The sequence below is a fragment of the Pogona vitticeps genome, chromosome 3 (genome assembly GCF_051106095.1).
Source record: "Pogona vitticeps strain Pit_001003342236 chromosome 3, PviZW2.1, whole genome shotgun sequence".
NCBI classification, from domain to species: Eukaryota; Metazoa; Chordata; class Lepidosauria; order Squamata; family Agamidae; genus Pogona; species Pogona vitticeps.
In genome coordinates this window covers 230,820,397-230,847,081 of record NC_135785.1, presented here as the reverse complement: position 1 = coordinate 230,847,081, position 26,685 = coordinate 230,820,397, and the positions used below count along the sequence as shown (strand labels likewise).

General features: G+C 40.0%; 2 protein-coding genes across 2 annotated transcripts; both read right to left on the bottom strand.

The window, feature by feature from the left end:
• Nucleotides 1-9,683: 9,683 nt before the first annotated feature.
• Nucleotides 9,684-16,792, bottom strand: LOC110074599 (lymphotactin). The gene is made up of 3 exons (XM_020784921.3): nt 16,490-16,792; nt 14,190-14,307; nt 9,684-10,329 (listed from the first exon to the last, which is right to left on the bottom strand). Exons 1-3 carry the CDS (start codon nt 16,557-16,559, stop codon nt 10,197-10,199), a joined length of 321 nt encoding a protein of 106 aa, XP_020640580.2. The 5' UTR covers nt 16,560-16,792; the 3' UTR covers nt 9,684-10,196.
• Nucleotides 16,793-20,087: 3,295 nt separating this feature from the next.
• On the bottom strand, nt 20,088-26,167 carry LOC110074604 (lymphotactin). Its single transcript, XM_020784938.3, has 3 exons — nt 26,023-26,167; nt 23,721-23,841; nt 20,088-20,639 (listed from the first exon to the last, which is right to left on the bottom strand). The coding sequence occupies exons 1-3, from the start codon at nt 26,090-26,092 to the stop codon at nt 20,531-20,533; spliced, it is 300 nt and encodes a 99-aa protein (XP_020640597.3). The 5' UTR covers nt 26,093-26,167; the 3' UTR covers nt 20,088-20,530.
• Nucleotides 26,168-26,685: the final 518 nt, after the last annotated feature.

The following is a 26,685-nucleotide window of genomic DNA, read 5'->3' as shown; positions in this document are numbered from 1 at the left end:
CATTACGGCTGGACGGGCAAGTCACTGCATCTGTTCCTCAGGAGAGTGCATAATGTGGTCTTCAGGTCACAATCATCCAGGATAGACAGTTCCTGCATCAAGGAACTGTCTGTGCCGAAGCAGTAACTACATACTGTATATAAGCCACTAAAAACAGAACTGTCCCAGCGGCATGTTTTATAATCTACTACACATATGGAAATCAAAGTACCTATGTAATTGATCCAGAGCTTAGAAATGCTTTTTGGTAGGGCAGGGAATAATGACTAACAGAATCCCCTAGCCAGCATGCTTCCTGGGAGTTGTAGTTCAAGAAGAGGAACTTTTCCAAACTCTGAGTCAATGCCCACATGGAGGTGCTGCTGATTCTACTGTTCTGATTCACTAGGGAGGCGGAGGTGGGGTGAAGTGGAAGGGGTGGTGGTTGCTGACTAACTAGCTCATTGTTTGACAGATATGTTCAATTCCAGTGCCTTGCAATCCTTTTCTCATTTATTTGTTAATATTTTCCAAGTTGTTTTAGTTCAGCAGTCCTTACATCAAGGAAGAACAGTGGCAAAGTCTCCCATGCTGTGCTTGCTGATGAGATGGTAAAATGTTGGCTGGATGATGCCACTTTTAGGCTGTGGGTTGAACCACAGTACCCAATACTTTAGAAATGGCATTGTCTCAGACTGGAAGGAAGTTGCAGGTACCTGTGTTGTTGACCAGGCTCCATGCTGTTCAGCACCTACCAGAATCCCATTGAATAATTATGCCAACAGTTAAATGCAGTGTCATAAACTGTGATGGAAAATTGCTGTGAGTTAATCAATTGCCACTAGTACCCCTCATTAAGCACCAACTGACATGACTGATGCTCAGTGAGAGACGTAAGCAGCAACCTGTGAATTAGTAGCAATGCAGCACTGCAGTTAATGCTGATATAACTAACCAGTACAATAATAGCAAGGGTTATAATGATATCTGGATACAGATCACATGAGGTTGGGAGGGATGACTAAAGACACAGGAGGCAGAATTATGACCTTGATAGGCTGCAACATTGGACCAACCCCCAACTTTATGTGTATAAAGAAATTTATTTGAAAAAGGGAAGGAAAGATTAAAAACCACAGACTTTCAAATATATTTTTTAAAAATCCATCTAACCTAGCTAGTTATATTTCACATGCTTCAGTAAAATTTGGGGTTTCAGAGCGTGTGCCGAGTTCCTTGCAGAATAAATGATTTGAAAAGAGTGCCACTGTATGGAGATGCCACAAACATCTGAGAAATTTCAGACCAGTAAAAACTGGCCTTCATCCTTGAAATAAAGTTATTGTGAACCCAGGGGTGAAAGAAGCACTCTGTGTGATGATCCACAACACTGGAAGTGCTCATGTGTATATTAGTGTACTACAGTATAAATTTTATAAGCCTTTATGTTTTCTCCCATGTGATCTAGCTTTTTAAGGTTCTGTATCTTGTCTTTCACAAAGAAAATGCCTTCTTGTTTGTTTTTTTAAATTTGCACATTAGAGAAAACTATTATTTGATGGGAATTCAGAACGTTCGGAGGAAATGCACATAGAGACATATTACAGCACTTGCATGTCCTGTGAATTTAACTAAAGTAATTCTGGATACAGATGTCTTACTTGATAAGCAAGTACTACGTAAGGAGCTGTACGCCCCCTGGTGGCCAAAGAACTCACTGCCTCCTTATTTTAATCAGCAGATTGATTACAGAGGGGGAAAGGTTACATGCCCATAGATGCTTCTTTATAATTCTGTGCCAGTTAAAAGGAGAAGAGTTTTAACCTCTGTCATGCAGATCCCTTTCTGCTTTTCCAGAGTTGTCTATTTTCCCCCGAACAATGTAACATAATGCTTCAGGAACAAATCTCTTCCTTCTGGATTAGGTCCACTGCTAGTCATTTCCAAGCAGTAATTTGCAGTTCCTAACAATGTTGTTGTTTAGTCCTTAAGTCATGTCTGACTCTTCGTGACCCCATGGACCAGATCACGCCAGGCCCTCCTGTCTTCCACTGCCTCCCAGAGCTTCTGTCCAACCATCTCATCCTCTGTCATCCCCGTCTCCTCTTGCCGTCACACTTTCCTAACATCAGGGTCTTTTCCAGGGAGTCTTCTCTTCCCATGAGATGGCCAAAGTATTGGAGCCTCGGCTTCAGGATCTGTCCTTTCAGTGAGCACTCAGGGTTGATTTCCTTCAGAATGGATAGGTTTGTTGTCCTTGCAGTCCAGGGGAGTCTCAAGAGCCTCCTCCAGCACCACAACAATAAAATCTATCTATTTTCAGTCCTGAATAACTAGCAGTAGGCTTGCTGGTTTGCCCATATATGGGCCTAATGCTTTGGTTTTCAAGCAAAGGACACCAAACAATCATGGGTCAGCTAGAAATATTAACCCAGGTGTCCTTTTTCATGGGTATATTATAGACCAAGGACATTCTTAGTCCTTCTGGGGGTAGAAAAGGCTTGGGGGAAAATGCAAAGCCCAGTTACCGCAGTGAAGCATTACTAATGTGCTCAAGAGCTTAAGTATTAATTGCAAAACAGAAAGAAAGAAAAGGAAAAGCCGGCAAAGAACACTCAGGCAAAGTGCAAAGGTAAGTTCCAAGCATGAGTAAATGTCAGCTCTGAACCACTAGGGTTTCGCCCTCTTGTACAATAGTTCCATATAAGCAGCTTCAAATACTAAAACAATGATGACATGCCAAGTTCCTTGATTAATTTTTTAAAGAGGAGGTTCTGCAGTTCAGTGAAACCAACAACCTCTGGTTTTGAAACCCTGCCCCTTCGTGTTGGAAGCATGTTCAACAAAATATCAAAAAACACATATGATCCCCCTCAAATTTATTTATTTATTTATGTATTTTATTTAATTTATATGCCGCCCACTCTACCCAAAGGTCTCTGGGCGGCTTACAACAATTAAAATTCAATACAATAAAATATAAAATGATTAAAATACAATTAAAATACAATTAAAATTGCCATCATCAAGACCCACAGTTGATGTTATTTCAATTAAAAGCCTTCTGGAACAGGAAGGTTTTGACCTGGCGCCGAAATATTATCAGTGTCAGCGCCAGACGAATTTCAGTCGGGAGGGTGTTCCATAGTCTGGGGGCAGCTGCCGAGAAGGCCCTTTGTCTGCAAGCCATCCCTCTTACCTCCTTGAGGGATGGCTCTTTCAAAAGGGCCCCCTGGCTAGATCTTAATGGCCGGGTAGGCTCATATGGAAGGAGGTGGTCCTTCAAGTATCCAGGGCCCAAGCCGTTTAGGGCTTTATATGTCAAAACAAGCAGCAACTGGTAACCAATGTAAATTAAACAGAATCGGCTTGATGTGCTCTCTAGCGGCCCCACCAGTCACCATCCACGCAGCTCAATTCTGGACCAGTTGCAGTTGCCGGACCGTCTTCAAAGGCAGCCCCACGTAGAGCGCATTGCAATAATCAATACGAGATGTTACCAGCGCGTGTGTAACTGTCATGAGACTCCGCTCGTCCAGGTAGGGCCATAGCTGGTATAATTTCCGCAGCTGAAGGAAGACACCCCTGGCCACCGAGTCCACCTGGTCTTCCAAAGTTAGACTGGGGTCCAGGAGCACCCCCAGGCTGCAGACCCTGTCCCTTAGGGGGAGTGTAACCCCATTCAGGGCAGGGAAATGGCCCTCCAACCTGTCCGGCGAAGCACCCACCAACAGCACTTCCATCTTGTCTGGATTGAGTTTCAATTTATTAACCCTCATCCAGTCCATTATCAGGTCCAGACACAAGTTCAGCACAGGAACCGCCTCACCTGGATTGATGGAAAACGAGAGGTAGAGCTGAGTGTCGTCAGCATATTGCTGACTCCTCAGCCCAAACCTCCTGATGACCTCTCCCAGCGGTTTCATGTAGATGTTAAACAGCATGGGGGACAGTATCGAGCTCTGAGGAACTCCGTGACATAAATGCCATGGGGCAGAGCAACTGTCCCCCAGCACCACCCTCTGGACACGGTCAGCCAGGAAGGAGCGGAACCACCGTAAAACAGTGCCCCCAACTCCCAACCCAGCCAGCCTATCCAGAAGGACACCATGGTCGATGGTGTCGAAAGCCACTGAGAGGTCCAGGAGTATCAACAGGGTCACACTCCACCTGTCTCTCTCCCAGCAAAGGTCATCGTACAGGGCGACCAAGGCAGTCTCTGTACCGGCCTGAAACCTGATTAAAATGGATCCAGAAAATCTGTTTCATCCAGCAGCGCCTGGAGTTGCCCGGCCACAATCCGCTCCAACACTTTGCCGAAATAAGGGAGGTTCGCTACTGGTTGGTAGTTAACCACCAGCCTTGGGTCCAGGTTAGGCTTTTTAAGGAATGGTCGAATTACTGCCTCTTTCAAGGCGGTAGGGACCACTCCCTCTCTCAAAGAGGCATTCACGGCCTCCTGGACCCAAGTGTGAACCCCTCTGGCAGATCTTCCAATTAGCCAAGATGGGCAAGGGTCGAGTGGCGTGGTGGTAGAACAGACAGATCCAAGCACCCTGTCCACATCCTCGGGTCTCAACAATTGAAACTCATCCATTAAAGTTTGACCTAAGCATGGCACACTGGACACACACACACACACACACACACACACACACACACACACACACACACACACACACACACACACACACACACACACACACACACACACACACACACACACACACACACACACACACACACACACACACACACACACACACACACACACCCTCCAGAATTCTGACCTCTGGCCATCCATCCTTTCTTCTAAAAAGTTACTTTTTTGGGCTACAGCTCTCAGAATTCCCCAGCCAGGTGGAGGGCTCTGGCTAATCAGTCTAGCCAGCATTGACCAAGATGAATCAGGGGCAGAATCTTAATGCAGAACAGAAAAGGAAGAGCTTTTAATAGTCAATGCAAGGGCCTTGATGTAACAATAATGGTGTGTACCATACAGCATAGCCATATATGCAGCTGTGAAATGATAAAGGACATGCTGAGATTGAGGAGCCATTTTGTGTTCTTATTTAAATCGGGAACCCCATCTCTCACATACAAAAACATTTTAACTTCACCCATCCAATGAAATGGTTTTTGGTTGATTTATTTGTGCCAGCCATTGATCTGGAAGTGAAATCTACAGAGAAGTTATTCTAACAACCATTCTATTTTTTTTTATTTGATCAACTCATGATGGCTCATTATCAATAGGGATGATCCCACTGAAGTTTGGGGTAATTCTCATGATCTGCCCACAGAACAACTAATTTTGATGATTTCTGTGCTACCCACCTGTAAAACAAAATAAAACAAAATAGGATGCTGTAGGGAATGAAATTGAAACAGTAAATATGTAAAACAATTTCTAGAATTAAAATAACAAGAGCAGAAATATAAAGGCTGGAATATCTTAATATCTTCAGCTGAAAACACAGCTTCAGATGACAAACACAGAGAAAATTAAAAATATAACATGTCAATAAATCCTCTTTTTCTAGCAGTACATTCTAGGGTAATTTGCATTTCAAGTTGAAATTTCATGTCAAATGGAAAGGTGGCATGATCAGGAAACTCTCTTTTCAGTGGGTACAATATGAACCCTCATTCCATTTATAATCTGCAGAGCCTGGAAAATTCTCTCTCTCTCTCTCTCTCTCTCTCTCTCTCTCTGAATACAGGTCCCAGACCCTCTAGGCCAACATGGCCACTGTCTATTTTGTGTGAGGGACTCCGAGTGTTGCAGTCCAAAAAAATTAATTTTCCACATTTTGGTCAACTGCCTCACTTCTTCCAAGGAAGGCAAGTACTGCTAGAAAAAGAGGATTTATTGACATGTTACATTTTAAATTTTCTCTGTGTTTGTCATCTGAAGCTGTGTTTTCAGCTGAAGATATTAAATTAGCACAAGAGATACTGCAGGATTTCATTTAGTCCACATTTTTAAGCAAACCAACCTAATTCACATGTCCTAAATAATATGTAGGTCAGAACACTTGTCCTCAGAATTCTACATGTTTCTAAATTTTATGATGCAATTCTCTGCTAAAACGTTGTACAAAAAAAGCTGTGCATTATGTGCTTGTTTGCCTCTTTCTTTATTTGTGGTATTGATATTCCACTTTACCTCCAAAAAGCTACAGTGAGATACATAGATCTATTTTTTTTACAGAAACATCTGCAAAAAATGAATAGTTTAGAGGCAAGATGTGTGCAAAATAAATGTAAGAGGAAGATGCATATAAAAATGTATGTGAATTTGAATGAGTGTGTGTTTTTTAAGTTGTACGATGATGTGAAAATTGAACAAAACAGAGTTCTGATTTCATACATGTGAAACTCATATGGAGCAGATATAGACTGATTTCTTGTACATCACTAACTGGGGCATAATGGAGAGATGTAATCAGTTCTTGTCTGGTTCAGCAATTCCCTGTCTGGACTGAACTAGCTTCGCACAGGCATCAGAACATGGAATACCTCCAAGGCACAATTTAAAACAGTGCCATCATGGCAGGCATAGGACTTTGGCATCCTACTTGTTTGAACTTGATTCTCCTTTCCACAACTTCCTTTAAAAAAAAACCCAAGGTAATTGTGTAAGGTCAACTAAACCTGTCTGGAGGTAGATAAAACCAGAATCCATTGCAATCTTAGCAGTGAATGTGCTGGAACTTTCACACTGAAATTAGAGATTCAAAGGCTGCAGAAAACTCTGTTGAGCTTTAAGACAGAGACTCTGTATTGTGCAAACTGCTGAACTGCTATATTGAGATAATGAAATTCAGTAAAGTAGATGGTGTGATTTCATAGTGAGACTCTTCTGATTGCTGTGCCATGTCAGTCTAAATGAGAAGGAACTGAGAATGAAATTGAATCTATTTTCTGTTTGTCCAGCTATAGCCAATACAAAATACTACAGCAGATTTTTCTAACATTCTGTGGAAAACCTAAAAAACAAAACACCTAGGATTAGGCAGGCTTAGATGATTTTCAGAAGCTGTGCACATCAAGAGTAGTAAACAGGATTAATCTATGCCTTGAGACATTGGAGGGAAGAGATTTAAAGCAGTTTATAGGAACAGTAAAGAGGACATGAAAAATATGCCTGGTTTTCCCACGGCCAAGTCTCATTCTCATTTTTTCTGCTTCTGATAATTGATGGTGAGTCTACACAAGTGAACATTATTAGCAAGGATGTGGAACTCTAGATTCTGCCAAAACACAAAATCCTTTTTCTTTTTTTAGAAAAAGTGTTTTTTTAAAAGGGAACAGGAAGTCTAGAAACAAGCCAGGGAAGGAAGCTTTGCTAAATCAGTGTGCTTCACCAGGGCCCTAACTCTCAGAGTGAGCGTCAGCACGTGTAGGACAGTGCCTGAGGTGCATGAGATGGCTTTAAACTCTGGGCAACCTTCTCAACCTATTCTGAGTTCACACCATGGCTTACAGACTCAGTGTGAAAATGTACTATTTGTTTCCCTCCCAAATTTTGCCTGCCAATCCTCTATGACGTCACAAGGATCTTCCCTCCAGTCTCCAGTTTTAGCCCTGACTTTTCAAAGAAGGAGATTTTGATGACCTGGCAACTTAGAACAAACAATTGGTCAAGCAGCTGCTTACAAAACTTGCAGGCATGCGAACAGCAGCGTAACCCAGAGCAACCCTTTTGTTGTTTAGTCATTAAGTCGTGTCCGACTCTTCGTGACCCCATGGACCAGAGCACGCCAGGCCCTCCTGTCTTCCACTGCCTCCCAGAGTTGGGTCAGATTCATGTTTGTAGCTTTGGTGACACTGTCCATCCATCTTGTCCTCTGTCATCCCCTTCTCCTCTTGCCTTTGCTCTTTCCCAACATCAGGGTCTTTCCCAGGGAGTCTTCTCATGAGATGGCCAAAGTATTGGAGCGTCAGTTTCAGGAGCAGGAACAGGCAAGCCACTCCGGTATCTTTGCCAAGAAAACTCCATAGACAGAAACAAATTCACTCAGCCAGAATTGCATTGGATTTAGGCTATATAGTTTATAATGAAAAGATATGAGGAAAAGTTAAAACTGTTATCAAGAAGTTAAAATGCACTCCTTAGAAAATCTGCGAGAAATGGCATAAATAGCAGACCTCCATTTCTTGTGCTGGGTTCATTTATCTACTTACAATATTTATTTGTTTACTTTATCTATTACCTGTTTTTCTCCCAACGAAGGGACTCGGGGCAATGGTTTGAGACTAACAGGTCAGGTTTACAGAACTAGGCTGGTCCTACATTTCACTCATGGTCCATGGCAAGGTCAATAAGTCTGGACCAGAAAGGTGAGAAAATCTGGAAACCGGCGAGAGAAGAACCTCCAACTCAACTTCCATTTGCATCATTTCATTGAAATAATTTCATTGATTTATAGAAATTCATCAATCCATTCAAAATCAGGACTGTTGCTGCAATGGCATGCTAAGCGAAGGGTGGGCTATGGCCAGCTACTCTATTTGTGAGAAGGGTAAGTGATGGTGTGTTGTGCTGTAGTACTGAGTGTAGTCTTAGGAAAGATCAAGATTTTATGGTCTATAGTTTCTCCTCTTTTCCAGTCTAAGCACTGATGTGGTAAAACAATCACTCTGCTGGTGTGAACTTTCTATTCATTTCACTAGTGCTTTGCTTTGTTCCCTATCCATATTGAATAAAAACTAAATATATATTATAGTTCTGTATATATAAAATAATAGATTTGCTAACTGCATTGTAGAAATTATTTTATCATGTGTTTTAAACAGCAGCTGAATAAAATGCAGGACTCAAATCAATATCTCCTAATTAATTCCAGGAAATCTTTTATTTCCCACAAGACATTGAAAATGGTCTTCAGAATCATGGCCAGAATCCTACTGCTATTCCTGTACAGTTTGTGTACTTTGCCCCAGCTAATTTCTGCTAACAAGGTGTCAAGGTTTGTCCTGGTTGTATGCCTTGTGATATATCTGATTCTGCAACAGAGACACACACTGATATCTCATCAATTAGTTATAATAAGTTATAAAGACCTTATGCAAATAGCAATAGGACTCGAGCTGATGAATTTTTGTCCTCCATGAAGCCTTGTTTAAATAACGTTACCGCATCATCAACATGGAATATAATATTATTTTAACCAGTGATTGCATCAGTTGGTAAGAACTTAAATCAGTTTTAGGTTCTTTTTTTTAATTGGAGACAAACCTAATTGAAAGACATCCTGGGCATTGGAAAAATGCTCCTGTACTCAGTTTCTCTCTAGATACTGCTTTCTTCCCCCAGTTGTTTCCTCACATATTTGAACAATAACAAACTACTTGCAGTCATATTTATCATGATGACGTAGGTAATCCTTTAATAAGGAGATCTATACCTCTATAGCAGGTACATGACAATTACATGGGCACACAGCTATGTGGGATATATTGTAGATTTGACCGTTTTGTTTAAGTAAAGGTACACATTAGGAGAAGGTTATTTCATCCTGTCTTGTTCCTGGTTTCTCAGGTTACTTATGATAGTACCTGAAACTCAAGATTAATGTCATGCTTACATTTCTACTTTGAGAACTACTTTGATAACTCTTCATCTACATTCTGCACAATCACAGAACACAGTATATCTGTTTGTAGGATGTCACCAGTCAGAAATATGAGATCAGAAAAAAGTGAAAAGGAAAATGTTTAATAAAGATTTCCCAGTATTCTCATAACACTTGTGCTGACTGAATAGCTCAGTGGTTTAAGCATCTGATTGCAGGGCCAGACGTTAGGAGTCCCATTCCTCACTGTTCCTCCAGGGTGAGCAGCCAGGGTGAATAGTCTTGGGCAAGCTGCACAATCGCAGGGCAGCCCTTGAAGGAGGGAATGGTAAACCACTTCTGAGTATTTTCTACCTGGAAAAACCCCGGAAAGAGTGGCCATAAGTCAAAATGGACTTCTACAGCTGCTGGTTTATAACATTTACAACAGAAAACATTGAAATAAATCTGGCTTCTTGTGATAAATATAAATTTTTAAAGCTAAATTAATAAAAACTAAAAGCAGCATTAAATATCCATTTTTCACTTGGCTCTGTCTTAATAGACATATAGATTCCAGCGAAACTGGACATTTGTTCAGAAACTTTATTTCCAGTCAACAATTTTCAAACTGCTGATGAGTTGATCTGTTGCAGGTTAGCTGGCCCTGGGGGTGACTGTAAGTCTTGTTTGCTTTCTGGCCTTCTTTTGATCCAGCTTGTTGATCGTTCTCTTGACCCATGGAAGATTGTGTGGCACACAGACCTTGACACCAGTTTTGGTGATGAATCTGCAGGAGAATAAAAGGCTAATTGTTATTTTTCCTTAAATTAATAGTTTCTGGGTTTCTCTTTCCATGGTGAAATATGACATATGTCAACACAGTATTTTAACATCCCTTCTGGCACCAGTGGGGGATGATAGGTAATATACAGAATATAGTTACTCCCTTTGATGGTCAAATAATGAATGCTGCTCATTGTGATAAACCTTTTATATTATTTAATACATAGGAAAGCTAGAGTTGATATGTAATTTACTGATCAATTTAGTAGGAGGGTTATCAAAATGGTAAATGAACTATGCAGAACAATGTACAAGGTGGCACTGCTACTTCTATCTGAAATGCTTTCAGATAGTTATGTAATTATGGTGTATCTCAGTTCTGTAACTCTGTTAGTATAGTTGTGACCTTCACTTTGGGAGGAGTTCAGACCTACAAGTACACCTGAACTGGGATATCACAAGATGAGAATCACATGCCTGAGACAACCACCCACCAGAGATCAAATTCCACTAACAGCTTTGTTATTATGGCTTTTGTCGATGGAAGAACTACATATTCTCTCTTTCTTATGTTTTTCTCTTCTTTAGTATATTGTTGTATTATTTTTGTTTTATAACACCTTTCAGATCCATTCCCTAAGGTTGTTTGCATTTGTAAAGTGTTTAATATTTTGAATTATAAGTAGACATAGGGACAAATATAAAAATGAATCAGGATATTCAACGAATATGACAACGATTTGTCAGATAGTCATTGCTTTGTATTCTCAGAGTTCAGAGATCCTGATGAATATGAAGCAATGAAAATAACCCTTTAATATTTATCCTTTTGTTCCCTATCTACTTATGCCCCCGTGGATCAGCTGTTCCTCAGGGGCATAAGCAGAGAGGGATTTTCCCTTCTGGTAGCTTGCTAAAGCCCGCCAGAAGGGAAACCCACCTCAGGGGCTGGGGGATGGCTTGGATCAAACTTTTCCCCTCTTTCTATGCCCCACAGTGATCTCCCTGCTGTGCTGCCTTTGCAAAGCCAGTGTGGCTGGAGAATGGCTTCGGTTGGGCTTTCCCCCTCTTTCTGTGCCCCAGTGGTGGCATAGGAAGAGGGGGAAAGGGATCAAAGTGACCCTCACTTTGATTCCATTCCCCCTCTTCCTATGCCACCCATCCGTAATTTTAAGGCATCAAGCAAAACAACGGATTAACTATCAAGTTCAGGTACTGTCTTATGAAGGGTCAAAATCACAGCACAGCGTATGCTTTGCATGGTGAACATCTTATGTCTAATCCTTGTCATTTTCAGGTAGGGCCATGAAAAGTCCTGGTGAAATCCTGAACCATTGCGGCTCATCTAGTAGCAGGCTAGATGAACCAATGATCTGGGATCAGGCAGGTTCTTGTGGCCCCTATTTGTCATGAATGGGGACTCGAGTCATAGAATTTGCTGCCAAGTCAGACTTAAGTTGCACTGGTGTTTTGATTCCAACTTGATTCAGATTTTTCTTCCAATGACTCAGACCCGACTCATGACGTGGAACCCACCCATCCACCCCTTTTTTCTAGCAAGGGGGTACACACACTTGTTTTGAATAGGGGACTTGGGACTTGGGGCTTGGGACTTGGGACTTGGGACTTGGGACTTGGTACCAAAGATTTGGACTTGGACTTAGGACTCAGACCCAAAGATTTGTGAACATTCCTGCTATCTGTGGACAATCCCGTAGCTGTTCATGACAAGTAGATATCAGTGTCCCAACAGCTCAAGCTATAATATAAAAACCTGACATCAGAATCTGGAATTTGGAAAACCTATAATAAGTCTGGTGAACAATTATTTTTAACTCATTTTTACATGCATTTGGAACTTGGGAACTTTTCAATATATATTATTCTACAAACCTTGCCTACCATTCATCCTGCCACCCTCTCTCCCTCTCTCCTTTATTTTAGGCCAAAGGCTTGATGGGAGTAATATACAGTATGTTGATTACCTAGACCATGCCAAGTTTCATAGGCCCTATGGCACTACTACAAATGTTTATTTTTTAAATAGAAAGAATAATGAAAATAAAAGCCATAATGGTTTGTGTATATGCCAAGAGAAGTATGGATGGCACTAAAAACTAACGATCAAGTTGAAACACATATCGCAATATGTTTAACCAATTATAAGACTTACATTTCAGTAGTTTAGTTGAAAATCTGGGACTGCTCCTAATCTGGAATTCTAAATTAAAGTTTACTTAGATTGTGCATAACCTTGACAGTAGGCAATGGGATTCGTGGCTTTGAACATAGACATTGAATATGAAATCCAGCAGAGGCCTGTTCTGCTCAGGGCCTGCTTACAAGCTTCTAAAAAGCCAATGGATGGTCACTGATATAGAAGAAGAATGTCAGACCTCTATTACTATATTAGGCTGAAACTACATGGCCAAATACCATGGGATCTGCTCTGCTTATAAAACAGTTGAATTCAAACAATTTTTTTACTGACCACATGATGCAAAGGCTGATTCAAATCAATCAATGTACCTTTTATTCCACTGCCACTGGAGGCTTCTACTTTTTCAATCTGGAACCATTTAAATCGGCTTTTCCACATGTGGTTAGTTGTGATACATTCTTGTAAAGATGGGGTCTGTAGGTGGTGTTTCAGTGACGTAGACAATTGGGACATGATGTTCAGGATCAGGGGAACATGCCCCACATTCTTTCCTCTCCTCTGATCATCTTCCAAATTTTTCATTTAAAAAAAATATTCTTACATATATGAGATTAATGCTAGATCACCCTATCACCTTACTATTAGGTCATTGTTATTATTTCCCATATTAACACCAGCACCCCTGGTCAATTCCTCATCGGACTGAGAGAGGTGGGACCAGAAGAAGGAAGGACTGGCAGAAGTGGGACTAGAGAAAGGAAGAAAGAAAGAAAGAAAGAAAGAAAGAAAGAAAGAAAGAAAGAAAGAAAGAAAGAAAGAAAGAAAGAAAGAAAGAAAGAAAGAAAGAAAGAAAGAAAGAAAGAAAGAAAGAAAGAAAGAAAGAAAGAAAGAAAGAAAGAAAGAAAGGGGGGGTTATAGGCTGGAATGTGAATCACATCACATCCAACAGGAATGGTGAACTCCTAAATCAATTCATAGGCTCTGTGTGAGGACTGACTGAGAGCTATGATGCCTGATTACCCGAAGACATGATTTATGCATGGTTTATGCAACAGCAAATGTCAATACTTTCATCTATTAGGGGAAATTGGGTATTGTCTATTGCATGCACACATATACATACATACACATGTGTGCACAAGTACACATGCATATGTACACACATTCCATCCTAAAAGAATGCTAATCTATCTATCTATCTATCTATCTATCTATCTATCTATCTATCTATCTATCTATCTATCTATCTATCTATCTATCTATCTATCTATCTATCTATCTATCCATCTATCCATCTATCCATCTATCCATCTATCCATTTGTCTGTCTGTCTGTCTGTCTCCCTGCCTGCCTGCCTGCCTGCCTGTCTGTCTGTCTGTCTGTCTGTCTGTCTGTCTGTCTGTCTGTCTGTCTGGTTGTTGTAGGTTTTTTTGGGCACTTTGGCCATGTCTGAGCCCGAGAAACCTACAACAACCATTAGATCTCGGCCGTGAAACCCTTCGTGAATGTCTGTCTGTCTGTCTGTCTGTCTGTCTGTCTGTAAGCACTATTCTGGATGGTTTACATACAGGTTAAAACTTCAAATCCCGCAAACCTCACATAACAAAATACATTTGCTTATGTCCTTTTATTTTTTGCTGGTGGGATGAAGTAATTGTTTCCAGACTTGTAATCTACATTATACTTGAAGGTTAGATACTCACATGACAGCTTTTATAGGCCTGTTTTGTTTTTCATAACCAGAAATTCTTCTGATGTTTATTTCGGTTGGACGCAAGTCTACACAGGAGCTCAGTGCCATCGTTTGAGATCCAACAGTTTCTAAAACAGAGATATAAAATAATCTGTTTATTGTGAACATAGAAACAGTGCTAGAACTGGGTTGTACTGGATCAGAGACATTCTGTTCTCACATCGGCCAACCAGGGTGCTTCTGGGAAACCAGCAATGCAGGACATGAACTGAATGGTCCCCTGTGTCACACTCCCTCATGCTTTTTATTCAGAGTACTATTGCCTCTGATAGTAGAAGCAATCTGTTGCCATCATGATTGATGGGCATTGGCAGCCATATCCACTATGAGCTTGTTTAACTCTCTTTTAAGGACAAAGAATCATAGAACAATCCATATTGATGGGAATCACTCTGGTGGCAGCATTTTACACAGTTTAGCAGTGCGCTGTATAAAAACACCAGTTTAACAACATTCATCGCAGAAGTATGTGTGTTTAATTAGAACTCCAGTTTGTCCCCATCTCTAAGTTGAATCTCACTCCTGAAGGTGGTCTAATTCATAATGGAATCAACCACAATTTTTACTCTTGGGATGTGAGGAGAGATCCTGGAATCTTTGCCACCTGAAATTTTACAGGTTTCATAATTCCTTCAAATGCAGTTATGTTGTTTTAGTTTATGTGTACAGAAAAGGTGTGGGTGTTTGCATACATGCATTGTCAGCTGGACAGAACACTGGTACATGTGCAGATCACACACACACACACACACACACACACACACACAGAGAGAGAGAGAGTGTGTGTTTCAGTCAGATCGAGCCACTATGGAGCACCTTATATTAAAATGGCTTTCCTATGCCTGGAGGTGACAGCTGAAGGACATCTCTAAAATCTACTGCAGGTATGTAACAGAACCTTGTGCAGTCTCTTAAATAACCACCTTTCTCCAAATCTGGTGAGCTGCCTGCTCTTATTGGAGGGCACATCTCACCCACTATTCATATGCATTATGTCTGAAGGATGCATTTAAAGTACTCATCAGTGACATACTGTATTCCACCAGTTAGGCGCTCAAGGTAGTTTACAATCAATGCAGGTCTTTGCAGAGCTGAAAAGGTTACTTTTTGTTTATGAAACATTCTGGAAAGCTAGTTGTTTATGAATCATTCATAGAGTCCACTATACTTTGTCCTAGAAATGTTTTATAAAATAAAAATCTACATATATGAGAACTTTAAGAAATGGAAATACTTCCCACAAAACCAACGAGTACAATTGTCAGATTGACCCACAGAGGTCAAGACCAGAATCATAATCAGAAAAGATTAACCTCATGTTCTACTGAACTAATTTGATGCCAGTAATCATGCACTTTCCCATGATAATTCTAAAGATATTGCTTATGGCATCATAAGGATCCACTAGGATGTTACACTTACATATGAACTGAATAGATTATGTTTGTATCTGTTTATGTCTGTGGTTAGATCCAAAAGGCTAAATATAATTGTTCATTTGAATTAAAGTAAAATTTGTGAAATCAGTACAAGTTACAAAAACTCCCAATAGACTGAGGAGGTTGATGCTGGTAGTGACCAACAGATTCGGTTCATTGTTTGATGGAAAAGAGTCAGAGGAAGATTTTTCAGTTGGAAGAAGAGACCTCTTGAAAGTCAAATCAATATCTCCTCTACAGTAATGTTAGGAAAACTTGAAGATGGTATTAAAAAGAGGAAGACTTGACATGAGATGGATTGATTCAATAAAGGAAGTAACAGTCTTGAGTTTGCAAGATCTGAGCAGGACTGTTAATGACAGGACTTTTCAAAAGACATTAGTACATAGGGTTGTCATAACTTGGAAATGATTTGTTAGCACAGAACACAACATAAAGCTAAGAATCACAGCATTTGCATAATAAAAACATCTGTTACTCAGGACCATGTCTTTCTAAAAAATCTAAAGGCTTCAGGGGTTCAAAGAATCAGAAGGGAAGTTCTTCCTCCCCCTTCATTATAATTTCTCCATTCCCCACTTATAATTATATTTGTGGTGGTTTTGTTATTGTTGGCGGTGGTTTAAAACTTACATCTCACATCAATAGTTGCAACAAACAAGGTATAAAGTAAAACAATTAGAATCTGAAGCGAAGTTCAGATTACCTGGAAGCTGAAGTTACCTCTGGTCAGAAATGAAGTACCAATTTTAGTCACAAACTACAAATTATAGTTTCATCCTACTGTAGAATAAGAAAAGCATCAACATACCTCTGATAATATGTACCTTGAAGTTCTCCAAAAAAGCAATAGCAAGAATAGCTGCCATGTAGAATTTCATGACTGATATGTTCGTTAGACTGATTAGAGTAGAAATGATTTAAAGTTCCTTCAACAGAACTTTTATAGGCCACTGGACTTTTCTGGGACCCTTCCGGTGCAATGGGGTGTAATGGTGTTGATGAGAGGTGGAAAATCTAAGAAAAACCCATGAACTTGGTTTTTAAGAGGGGGGAGGGAAAAAATCCCCATCTTCTACCTGAGCCCCTCAGCAATCGCACTTTCCTGCCACAATGTGGTTGCTACTTGAGCAGTTCACAAGTCAGTTTTATTTTAGGCACAAAAGAAAGTTTTTTTTCTCCACAGTGGAAACCAGTAAAGTATCTATGGTTTAACCTCTGAGTGGAGCCACAGTGCACCCTGCAAATCATTCAGAAGATGATTCAGAAAGTCTGTTCTTAATAGAGGATGGAGGAAGGATATATTTCAAAGTTTAATTATTCTAGCCCTGTAAATGTTGTTATTGCTGAATCCAGACAAACTTTTCTTAAGAACCTCTAATGATTAAAGCTCTTTAATTGAACAAGAGAATTAACAGCTCCAAGATAGCAGGCATGAGTGAAAAAATAGGAAGATCCCTTGCACTGAATTAGGCAATTGACCATCTAGCTCAGTGTTGTTGGCCGTGACTGGCCAGGGTCTCAGACAGGAGATGCTAAGGATGGAACCTGTACCTTCTACACACAAAGTGTGTCATAACCCATGATGATAATCCCTTCCCATTGAATTAAGTGGGATTTGCAAGTGGGTATAGGTTTGCTTCTGTAATATCTTCTGCTTATCCCATATTCATCTTTCATTAAGTTAATAATAGAAAATATAACTATTTTACAGTAATCTATTGCCATCTTCCACGACAAAAGTCCATCACAGCCTTGTAGCACTGCAAATTGCTACCTCCTGCATGTACTACGTGGGAGGGAGAACTGACCACAATTTGCTCTTCTGTGGTTTGACTAACTGCCGATAGAATGTGGTCAAAATAACGTCAGCAAAGATCACTTCCTTACCCACTTGGAAATTTTTGGCATCCCCTAGTTGTCTCCCATCCAAGTACTAACCATGAAAATCCAACAAGATGGCATGTGTTCAAAGTAGGAATCTGTTTTTACACCTCAGTGGTATTTCAACTTGTCAAAGTTGCAATCTATTTGTTTCTTTCTGGCAGTGTTCAATTAATATGCTATACAAAACAGGATCGTGACAAGCCACAATACTCTGTTCCCTAATAATTGAATAGATGGAGCTGGGAAGGGAGAAGGAATTCTTCTGACTGGGAAGCAGAACCACGGACAGCTCCAAGCAGAGCTGGAGAAATTCTGGATTCAAGTTGGCAAAACTAAAAGGGGGAAAGGGAGATAGGAAGATCACAATCTATTCATGGATCAAAGTTGACTTCTTCAGACACAAAGACTGCAAATACTCTGTATGTATATTTAATCTCCTTGATGAGAGGGGTTATGACCCAGTGAGGATATAAAGAAGAGACAAGCTGACAACATGTCATTAACACAGGAACAAGACTCCCAAGATGCTAATTATTGGATATGGGATTTTTGGATTTTCTGGATTACATATATCATAATCCTGAGAGTTCTACCTGCCTTGCAATCACCATATAAGTATCTGAATGTGGCTTACTGGGAGAAAGGCCTACATTAGAAAGCTTGGAGGTTTAGTGGTTGTTGTGAGTTTTTCGGGCTCTTTGGCCGTGTTCTGAAGGTTGTTCTTCCTAACATTTTGCCATTCTCTGTGGCCGGCATCTTCAGAGGACAGCACTCTGTGCTCTTGGAGGTTTAGTTAGGCCAAATTCTGGCCAAGCTTCCCATTCCTGCCTAGTGCGAGCTGGGAACTTTCTGGATGTTTTTACTAATCCCAAACATTTTAGGCAGCTGTTAATCCAGCTGTGAGGCAATGCCTTTTTATAGTCTATTCAGGCCATGTTAAACTTTGTTTTTCATCTTTTTGCATTATTCAGTATCATTTTATCAATAAGCAGATGATCTTTCGTGCCTTTTGACTTTTTAAAGTTCCCTTTCTGTTCAGTTGGGTATAGGGAGTTTTCAGTTAAGTATTTAGATACTGCTCTTGCAGGTACTCCTGTAAGGAGCTTGAACATTGTTGGAAAGCATGCAATTGGTTGATAATTACTAGGTTCATTGCCCTTTTGATGATCTTTTATTATCAGAAATGTGCCATCTGTTGTCATCCAATCTTCAGTTGTAGAATTTTGAAGTGGTTAAATTGCATTGCTATATGTTGATGGAGACTTGTTAGATGCTTTAACCAAAATCCGTGCAGCTCATCTGGACCAGGTGAACTCCAATTTTTCACAGCCTTTACTTGCCTCTATTATTATTATTATTATTATTATTATTATTATTATTATTATTATTATTATTATTATTATTATTATTATTATTATTATTATTATTATTATTATTATTATTATTATTATTATTATTATTATTATTATTATTATTATTATTATTGTTATTGTTATTGTTATTGTTATTGTTATTGTTGTTGTTGTTGTTGTTGTTGTTGTTGTTGTTGTTGTTGTTGTTGTTGTTACTGACCACCCTACTCCCAAACAAAAATGTATGCTGGGGTAGGGGCAGGGGGGCAATAGACCCCTTTTACTCTCCTCTAATGGCAATTAGTGTAGGGACTTGTGGCTTGGCCCTAACAGCCAGCCTTCCCCTGCCACACACTCTTTCCTTTGCCCACTCCCTTCTCTCTCTTTTTTTTTTTCAAAAAAATCTTCCTTTCTTTAAAAATAGAATTAAATTGGGGTGAACACCAAGATGTTCCCCTGACTCTCAATCTGTGTGTGTGTGTGTGTGTGTGTGTGTGTGTGTGTGTGTGTGTGTGTGTGTGTGTGTGTGTGTGTGTGTGTGGTGGGGGTGCCGATGCTATCCCCTGCTCCAAACTGAAAGTGTGTCAGCACTGTCATACCAAAGGGCACATCCTTCCTCCTCAGCTGCGAGCCTTGAAAGAGGCTGAAAAGAGAGAGGAGTGCATTTACCATAGTTTTCCGTGTATAAGATGTTTGTCTAAAATATTTAGATTAAAAATTGAGTTTCATCTTATAATCGGAAGTAAGGAGGGGGGAGGGATCAAAGCGCTTCGATCCCTGCTTTCCCCCTACAGTTTCTCATGAGGAAAGTGCTGTCCTTCTCCACTTTCTTTGTAAAAAGTGGAGTGGGAAAGCAGGAATCATCAAAGTGGAGGGATCTTATACATCGGGGTATATTATACAATGAAATACTGTATATGGTAAATAAGCCACTTCTTTCCCCCTCCCCTCCTGGCTCACATTTGCAAGATTTGATTGTCTCGCGCTATTCCGGGAGGAAGGGCAAAGAAGCTCCACCCAACAAAGTGAACTCACCTGTGGACAGACCATTTGTAACCCCCCCCCCACGTGGTATCCAATTCAGACTTTTGCTTTACAGTAGCTTTGGCCAACATTTGACCGACTTCAAATCATTAACCCTTCCCTTCACACAATCAGAGAATCACAAGATTGGAGGGGATCTCCACAGTATCATTTATTGTGAGTTCAAAACTCATTCCAGTATAAATTACAGAAAAGACATAAAGGATCAGAGATAATGGTTGGGAGAAATGATGAACTGGAAATGGTACCCTCTCAGGTACCCAAAAAAGGGTGCCAGAGGAACCAGACCAGAATTTTTACAACAGCGAAAGACAGAAGAGTCAAAAAAATAAAAAAAAATCAGTTTTTCCATTGGATATTTTGTGCACATTATGTAATATTAGCTACAAATAAAATTATTTAAAAAGCTGGCTTTTATCAATAAATATATATATATAGAATTCCAAAGCAACTAAGGTTAAATATATAAAAGACCCTGCTTCAATTAGCCTGGTTTTCAGGGATGAGTGGAGAATGGTTTGACGTGTTGCAGTTTAACTGGTCAAAACTTCAAACGAGTCATAATTCTGTTAGGATTTGTAGGTACCATTTTTTTTATCTAAGCAGAGGATGATTTTCTTCACCCATGAAAGTTCAGCTGGCACACAGACCTTGGTATTCTTCTTCTTCAGGATTAATCTACAAGAGAATAAAATAGAAGTTACCAAGATTGTATTCTTCAGATCAACAAAGTGATGTGGCTCATACTTCTATTTTTGAATTGTGAACATCTTCCTGGCACAGGTAAGGTGGTATCACTTGTATCTTGAAGTGTAAAATGGTGGATGTTGTTTACCATAAAAGACCTCCTCTCTATAAGAGCTGACGCATGTGAAAGCCAAACTTTATTGCTTGACGCATGATGGTCGGTTCAGTTCTAGGATATATAGATCACTACTAGAACGTGGCAGAGTAAGGACTGTGGGATTTATAATAGAATAGAAAAGTCTGGGTGTACTAATTGTAGCATTCAAGTTTTTTATTTCACTATTGATTTTGTTGTATGTGTTTGTAAATGCACATATACATTCATGCATACGTACATTTTGCAACATTTGTGTTAGCAATACTCATTTTAAAGACAGACAGAGACAGACAGACAGACAGACAGATAAATAGGTAGGTCAGTAGGTAGGTAGGTCGGTAGGTCGGTAGAAAGAAAGAAAGAAAGAAAGAACGAACGAACGAACGAACGAATGAACAAACCAGAGAGTGTTACACGTAGCTGCCATTTCCAGGAACAGTATATTGCAATCTACCCCTGTTGTAATGCAGAGTATTTCAAGCTAGTTTTGTCTTGAGTGGGCAGTTAGAGCCATTGAGTTTACAAAAGACCTGCTCTTTGCTTGCTGAAATACAACAATCCATCTCCCTAAATTTTTGGATCTACCTTAAAGGGAGTCCTTTATGAGGAAAGGGAGATTAAGTCTAGTGCTTAATCCTTTCCTTGGCTATCTATTTTCCACTGTAATTCTTATACATCAGCTGGGATTTTCATCAGTCAGAATCCTCTCGAAATGACATAGCATATCTAGCTGATATGCACATTCATCTCTGCTGTCCATTGTGTGCCTGTCCATATCTACATTGCACACTTGGTTGCACATTTGGCCACAAATGTAGCCACAAACCATGATGAATGGTCAGAAAATTGCAGAAACTACTTGCACAATTCCCCACACATGGTATTTTGTAATAGGATTTGGGGCATTCATGGTGTGATAATTCAAATGCCCAGCTTTGAAACCCCTCACCAGGAGAATCACCAGCATGTGGGGCATTCCTAATTTGGAGAAAAGGTATATTCTCTGCATCTCAACAGGCATGTGGGATGGAAGGGAAGGGTTGATGTGAGGCAGTGTCCTTGCCTGCCTGCCTGTTTGCCGACATGTGGATGTGTGGATGCTTGCTTGACTTGTTTTTGTGTTTCTGAATAACCACTTTTGCCCTTTACTCTCCCTACCATGGGCTCCTCTGCCTTCCACCTCACTAGCCAGCATGAGAATCAGCCACCTCTGCTGTAAGGTAGGTCAGACTGAGAAAGAATAACAGGCATAAGGTTGCATTTGTGAAGTCTGTATTTCAATGGGGCTAGAACTTAGACCTCTCAATCCAGCTCCAAAATACTCCAGAATTCCAAACCAGCAAACGGCCTGTACAAAGGAGCAAACAAAACTGGCAGTGGTGACACACTTCCATAGCATACTTGTATCTGCTGTTACATATTGCCTATTATAATAGGGTGTGACTACATCGTCAAGCCGAATCAGAGCAATTTGGCCTTCCATTGGTTTCACTCACAGTCTCTTTTGCAATTGCATTCAGTTTAGGTGACCACATGAAAACCCCTGGTTGTTTCAGTGCCAGTGTCTATACTGGCCCCTCAATCCAAAATCTGCACCCACAGGCCCACTTCCTCTGATACCACTTCTGATGATCCCCAGCTCTCTTTTTATGGTTTCTCATGAAGCCACTGAGACTGCTTAAAGGGTTGCACATCAGTAGGGAAAAGGAGACAATTTCCCAAAATTCTTCATACACACATACAAAAATACATATGGATATCATGGGAACACTGTAGTCTGTTGGAGTTTGTGGGAGTTGTTTTGATTTTATATGAATTTTTATCCTTATTTTCTGTCTATGCAGAGGTGACCAAGTGCTAAACTAATGTAAGGTAAAGGTAAAGGTTCCCCTTGACATTTTAGTCAGTCGTGTTCGACTCTAGGGGGCGGTGCTCATCTCCGTTTCCAAGCCGTAGAGCCAGCGTTTGTCCGAAGATAGTTTCCGTTGTCACGTGGCCAGCGCGACTTAGACACGGAACGCTGTTTACCTTCCCACAGAGGTGGTACCTATTTATCTACTTGCATTTATATGCTTTCGAACTGCTAGGTTGGCAAGGAGCTGGGACAAAGCGACAGGAGCTCACTCCGTCGCGTGGATTCGATCTTACGACTGCTGGTCTTCTGACCCTGCAGCACACAAAGGGTTCTGCGGTTTAGCCTGCAGCGCCACCACGTCCCTTTTAGTAGCAATGTAGCAATGCAGTAATAAGATGATCTAGGACTAGAGTCAATCACTCATTTTTAAAAAGTAAACAAAATAAATACCTTGGGGTAACTAGGGAAAATGATTGCAGGGCAGGCGTTCCTGTCATCCCAAAAAATCATGTTGCAACTTACTACATCACTAGAAAACCACGTAAATTCACACACGGCAGTCCTTTTTGTGGAATGAAACAGATGCTCAAACAGGCAAAACACCATTTGAATTGTGGTTAGAAAAAAGTAGAAGCCCCAGTGGTGGGCTTGGTGGGAGTTCAGATTGGAAATAAAAAGCGATGGTCTGATTTTCATTGACCTTCATGTCATGCGATCATTGAGAAATATTTCAAATTCACCTGTGCAAATTCTGGAGCAATTTGCAAAGTACTTTCCAATGTAGTCACATTCCAAGTTGGAGGAGAAAGAAGGAATCATTTCTAAAAACTGTAGGGTTGACTGGATAATTTAAGAACAATTCTCTGAGGAAATGATCCCTTTTCCACCATTTTTCCAAATCATTTTATGGACTCTTTGGCATGCTTACTTGGGAGCAAGCCCCATGGAAGTCAATGAAGTTTACTTCTGATTAAATATGAGTGAGATCTGTGTGAGATTTAGTTTTTGTTTTCTGAGCATGTGGGTTAGTTTGTAGTTAAAGATAACACACTATACTCACAATACTTTGTTTTTAGGTTCATTTTGCAGCATTGAATAGCTCTTAATTCTCTGGCATTTTATTTCTTTTGTGCGTAGGCTTTCACAATAGCTGGATGGCATCGTTCGGGAACCAAGGGCTCCTAAAACAAGAATGCAAAATAAGATCAATATAACACCAATAAACAGAATCATTCCTTATTAACAAGGTTTTTGTTCCAGACACCTTTTCTCAGGGCAGCAGTTTCATTTCAGATGGGAATGTCAGAAAACTTATTTGTGTGCCCAAATCCTGTCTGGAGGTCAACCCATAAAATGCACAAGAAAGTATTCTTTGGAAATTTATACCCCCAAAATTGACATATTAGGGGAAATTACACGCACGTGAGAAAAAAAACACATGTAAAGGAATACACACGAAGAAAAGACACTAGGAAAAATCTGGGCAAAAACAATTTTTTGTGTGCAGACTTTTTGGGAATCTGCTTCATTTGTAAACTTCAGATTTTGATGCATTGACCAGCTGCTATGGACACAGGCCTAAACACATTTGGATGCAGAGAAATTAGAAGTTCGGCAAAAAGAAAAAGAAAAAAAAAGCAAAACCCCACAACTTTCATAGATTTGCCCATCAACTTCAGGGGACATGAAATTTTCCTGCTCTCATAACTGACTCAATCCTGTTTGAGAATATCAAAAAAGGTTTCCCTAACTGCATGAAGAACACAGGGCTCAGTTCCTATCCCAGTGTATAAATAATATGCATACACATATGCATATATGTATGTAATGTTATGTGCCTGCAAGTTGGAACCAATTTATGGTAACCCAATAGGACTTTCAAGGTAAGTGAAATATTTAAGGAATAGTTTTCCAGTTCTTCACCCCCAGTAAGCTTCTATGGCTAAGTAGGGATTCAAACACAGGGCTTCCAAGTCCTACTCCGTCATTCTATCAATTACGCCATACATATATATACACATACACATATACATATACATGCATTATTTATTTATTTATTTAACCTATGCCGCCCACTCTACCCAAAGGTCTCTGGGCAGCTTACAACAATTAAAATATAATTAAAATATAAAACAATTAAAATACAATTAAAATAGATACTCTAAAAATTGTCATCTGGACCCACATAGATGCATATGCATATACATATATAATAAGTGATAATTTGCCCTTTGGGTGCATCACAGAATTTAAGTTCAACATATTAAAAGTAAAATTACATTTCAAATCATTGACCTTTGTTTTGCAGTCTTCCTCGTCAAGAAGGGATCACAAGAAGGCAAATAAACTCCCTTGAAATTCCTCATTTAGTATTAGCAACTGGATACCAGACCTCGTGGACAAGTACCATATTTTTCCATGTATAAGACACTACTTTTTCCTAAAATCATTACACTAGAAATTGAGGGGCATCTTATACATGGAAGTAAGCTGAGAACATGGAGAGAACAAAACTGCCCGTATCTTGCCTCTGTAAACAGGCTTCCTTCAATCATGAGGTTTAGCTTCCTTTTGGGGTGAGATATTTGAGCGATTTTACCAGTTCCATTCCCCACTCATGGGTTTCTATGGATGGATCAGGATTCAAACCCATGACCCTCAAGTCATAATCCATCACTCTATCCACTACACCAGTGGTCCCCAACCTTGGGCCTCCAGATGTTCTTGGACTTCAACTCCCAGAAATCCTGGCCAAAAGAGGTGGTGTTGAAGGCTTCTGGGAGTTGTAGCCCAAGAATATCTGGAGGCCCAAGGTTGGGGACCACTGCACTACACCATGCTGGGTATTGCTTTTAGGGTTAGCATCTGTACACTTAAGGCACAGAGGGACAATTCCTATACTTATGGAAATACTTTGCTCAGCAACAGTGATCTCCAGAATTCTCTTTGTTTGCAAATGGAAGATCATTGGACTGAATCCAAATATTATTAAGTGTTCTGCACAATATCTAAAGGCCACACGGCTAATAATCACGACAACTATTTGGATAATAATATCTGTGGTTCAGAACAATATCTTCATATCAAATCTAAATATTTTAGGGGTGCAACCAAACATAAGGAAATTTCTTCCTCCTCCTTTTATAAGCATTTATTAAAGAGGGTTTTGTGTCATATATTAACTACCCCTAGAAACAGGGTACAGAACAAAATGGACCAAGGATCTGGAGAGAGGTTTCCACCCGAATAAAGCAAATTTTGTTACTGGCAAAAAGGAAAGTGTGAATTGTACTCCAAACTTTGAACAGCAGTTGTTATGCTACAGTGGAAATAGAAAACAACAACAGCAAACAACAACATACCTCTGACCATGAACACATCGAAGTTCTGAAGCAAAACCATAACGAGAATGACTGCTGCAAAAAGTTTCATGGTGGGTCTTTTCCTTACGAGAGGGAAGCAGAGAAATGGTTCAAGGTTCTCTTTACCAGAACTTTTATTGTCCAGTGGACAGTTCGTGGGCACTTCCTGTACCAAAGAGTGTAATGGTAAGGATGAGAAGTAGAAGGTTTAAAGCATAAAAGAAGACGTATGAGGAAAATCCACTTCTATGCTAGTCCCTCAGCATGAGTTTCCTGCCACAATATGGTCACTTAGAAAAAAAATTCACAAGTAATTTTTATTTTTGGCACAAAACCAGCAATGTGCCATCTCTAGGGTGTGTGTCACATTCCACTACACAAATCAGATAATGCAATTTAGAAAAATAAAGGACCTCTGTAGACTTCAGATGTCATTAATTGAGACATTCATTACTGAGAGAAAATTTGCTATCCTGAAAGAAACATTAAAAAACAAATCCAGTTGACTAACAACATCCTTCAAGGTGCTGTTTGCGCAATACACTCCTGGCCTGACACATACTTAGTATGTTCTGCATTGATTCTGCCTTTCTTACGTCATGCATTGGGTCATGGCAATCTCTAACAGTTGGTAACATGTACAAAGGACTTGAGGGGTCTAGA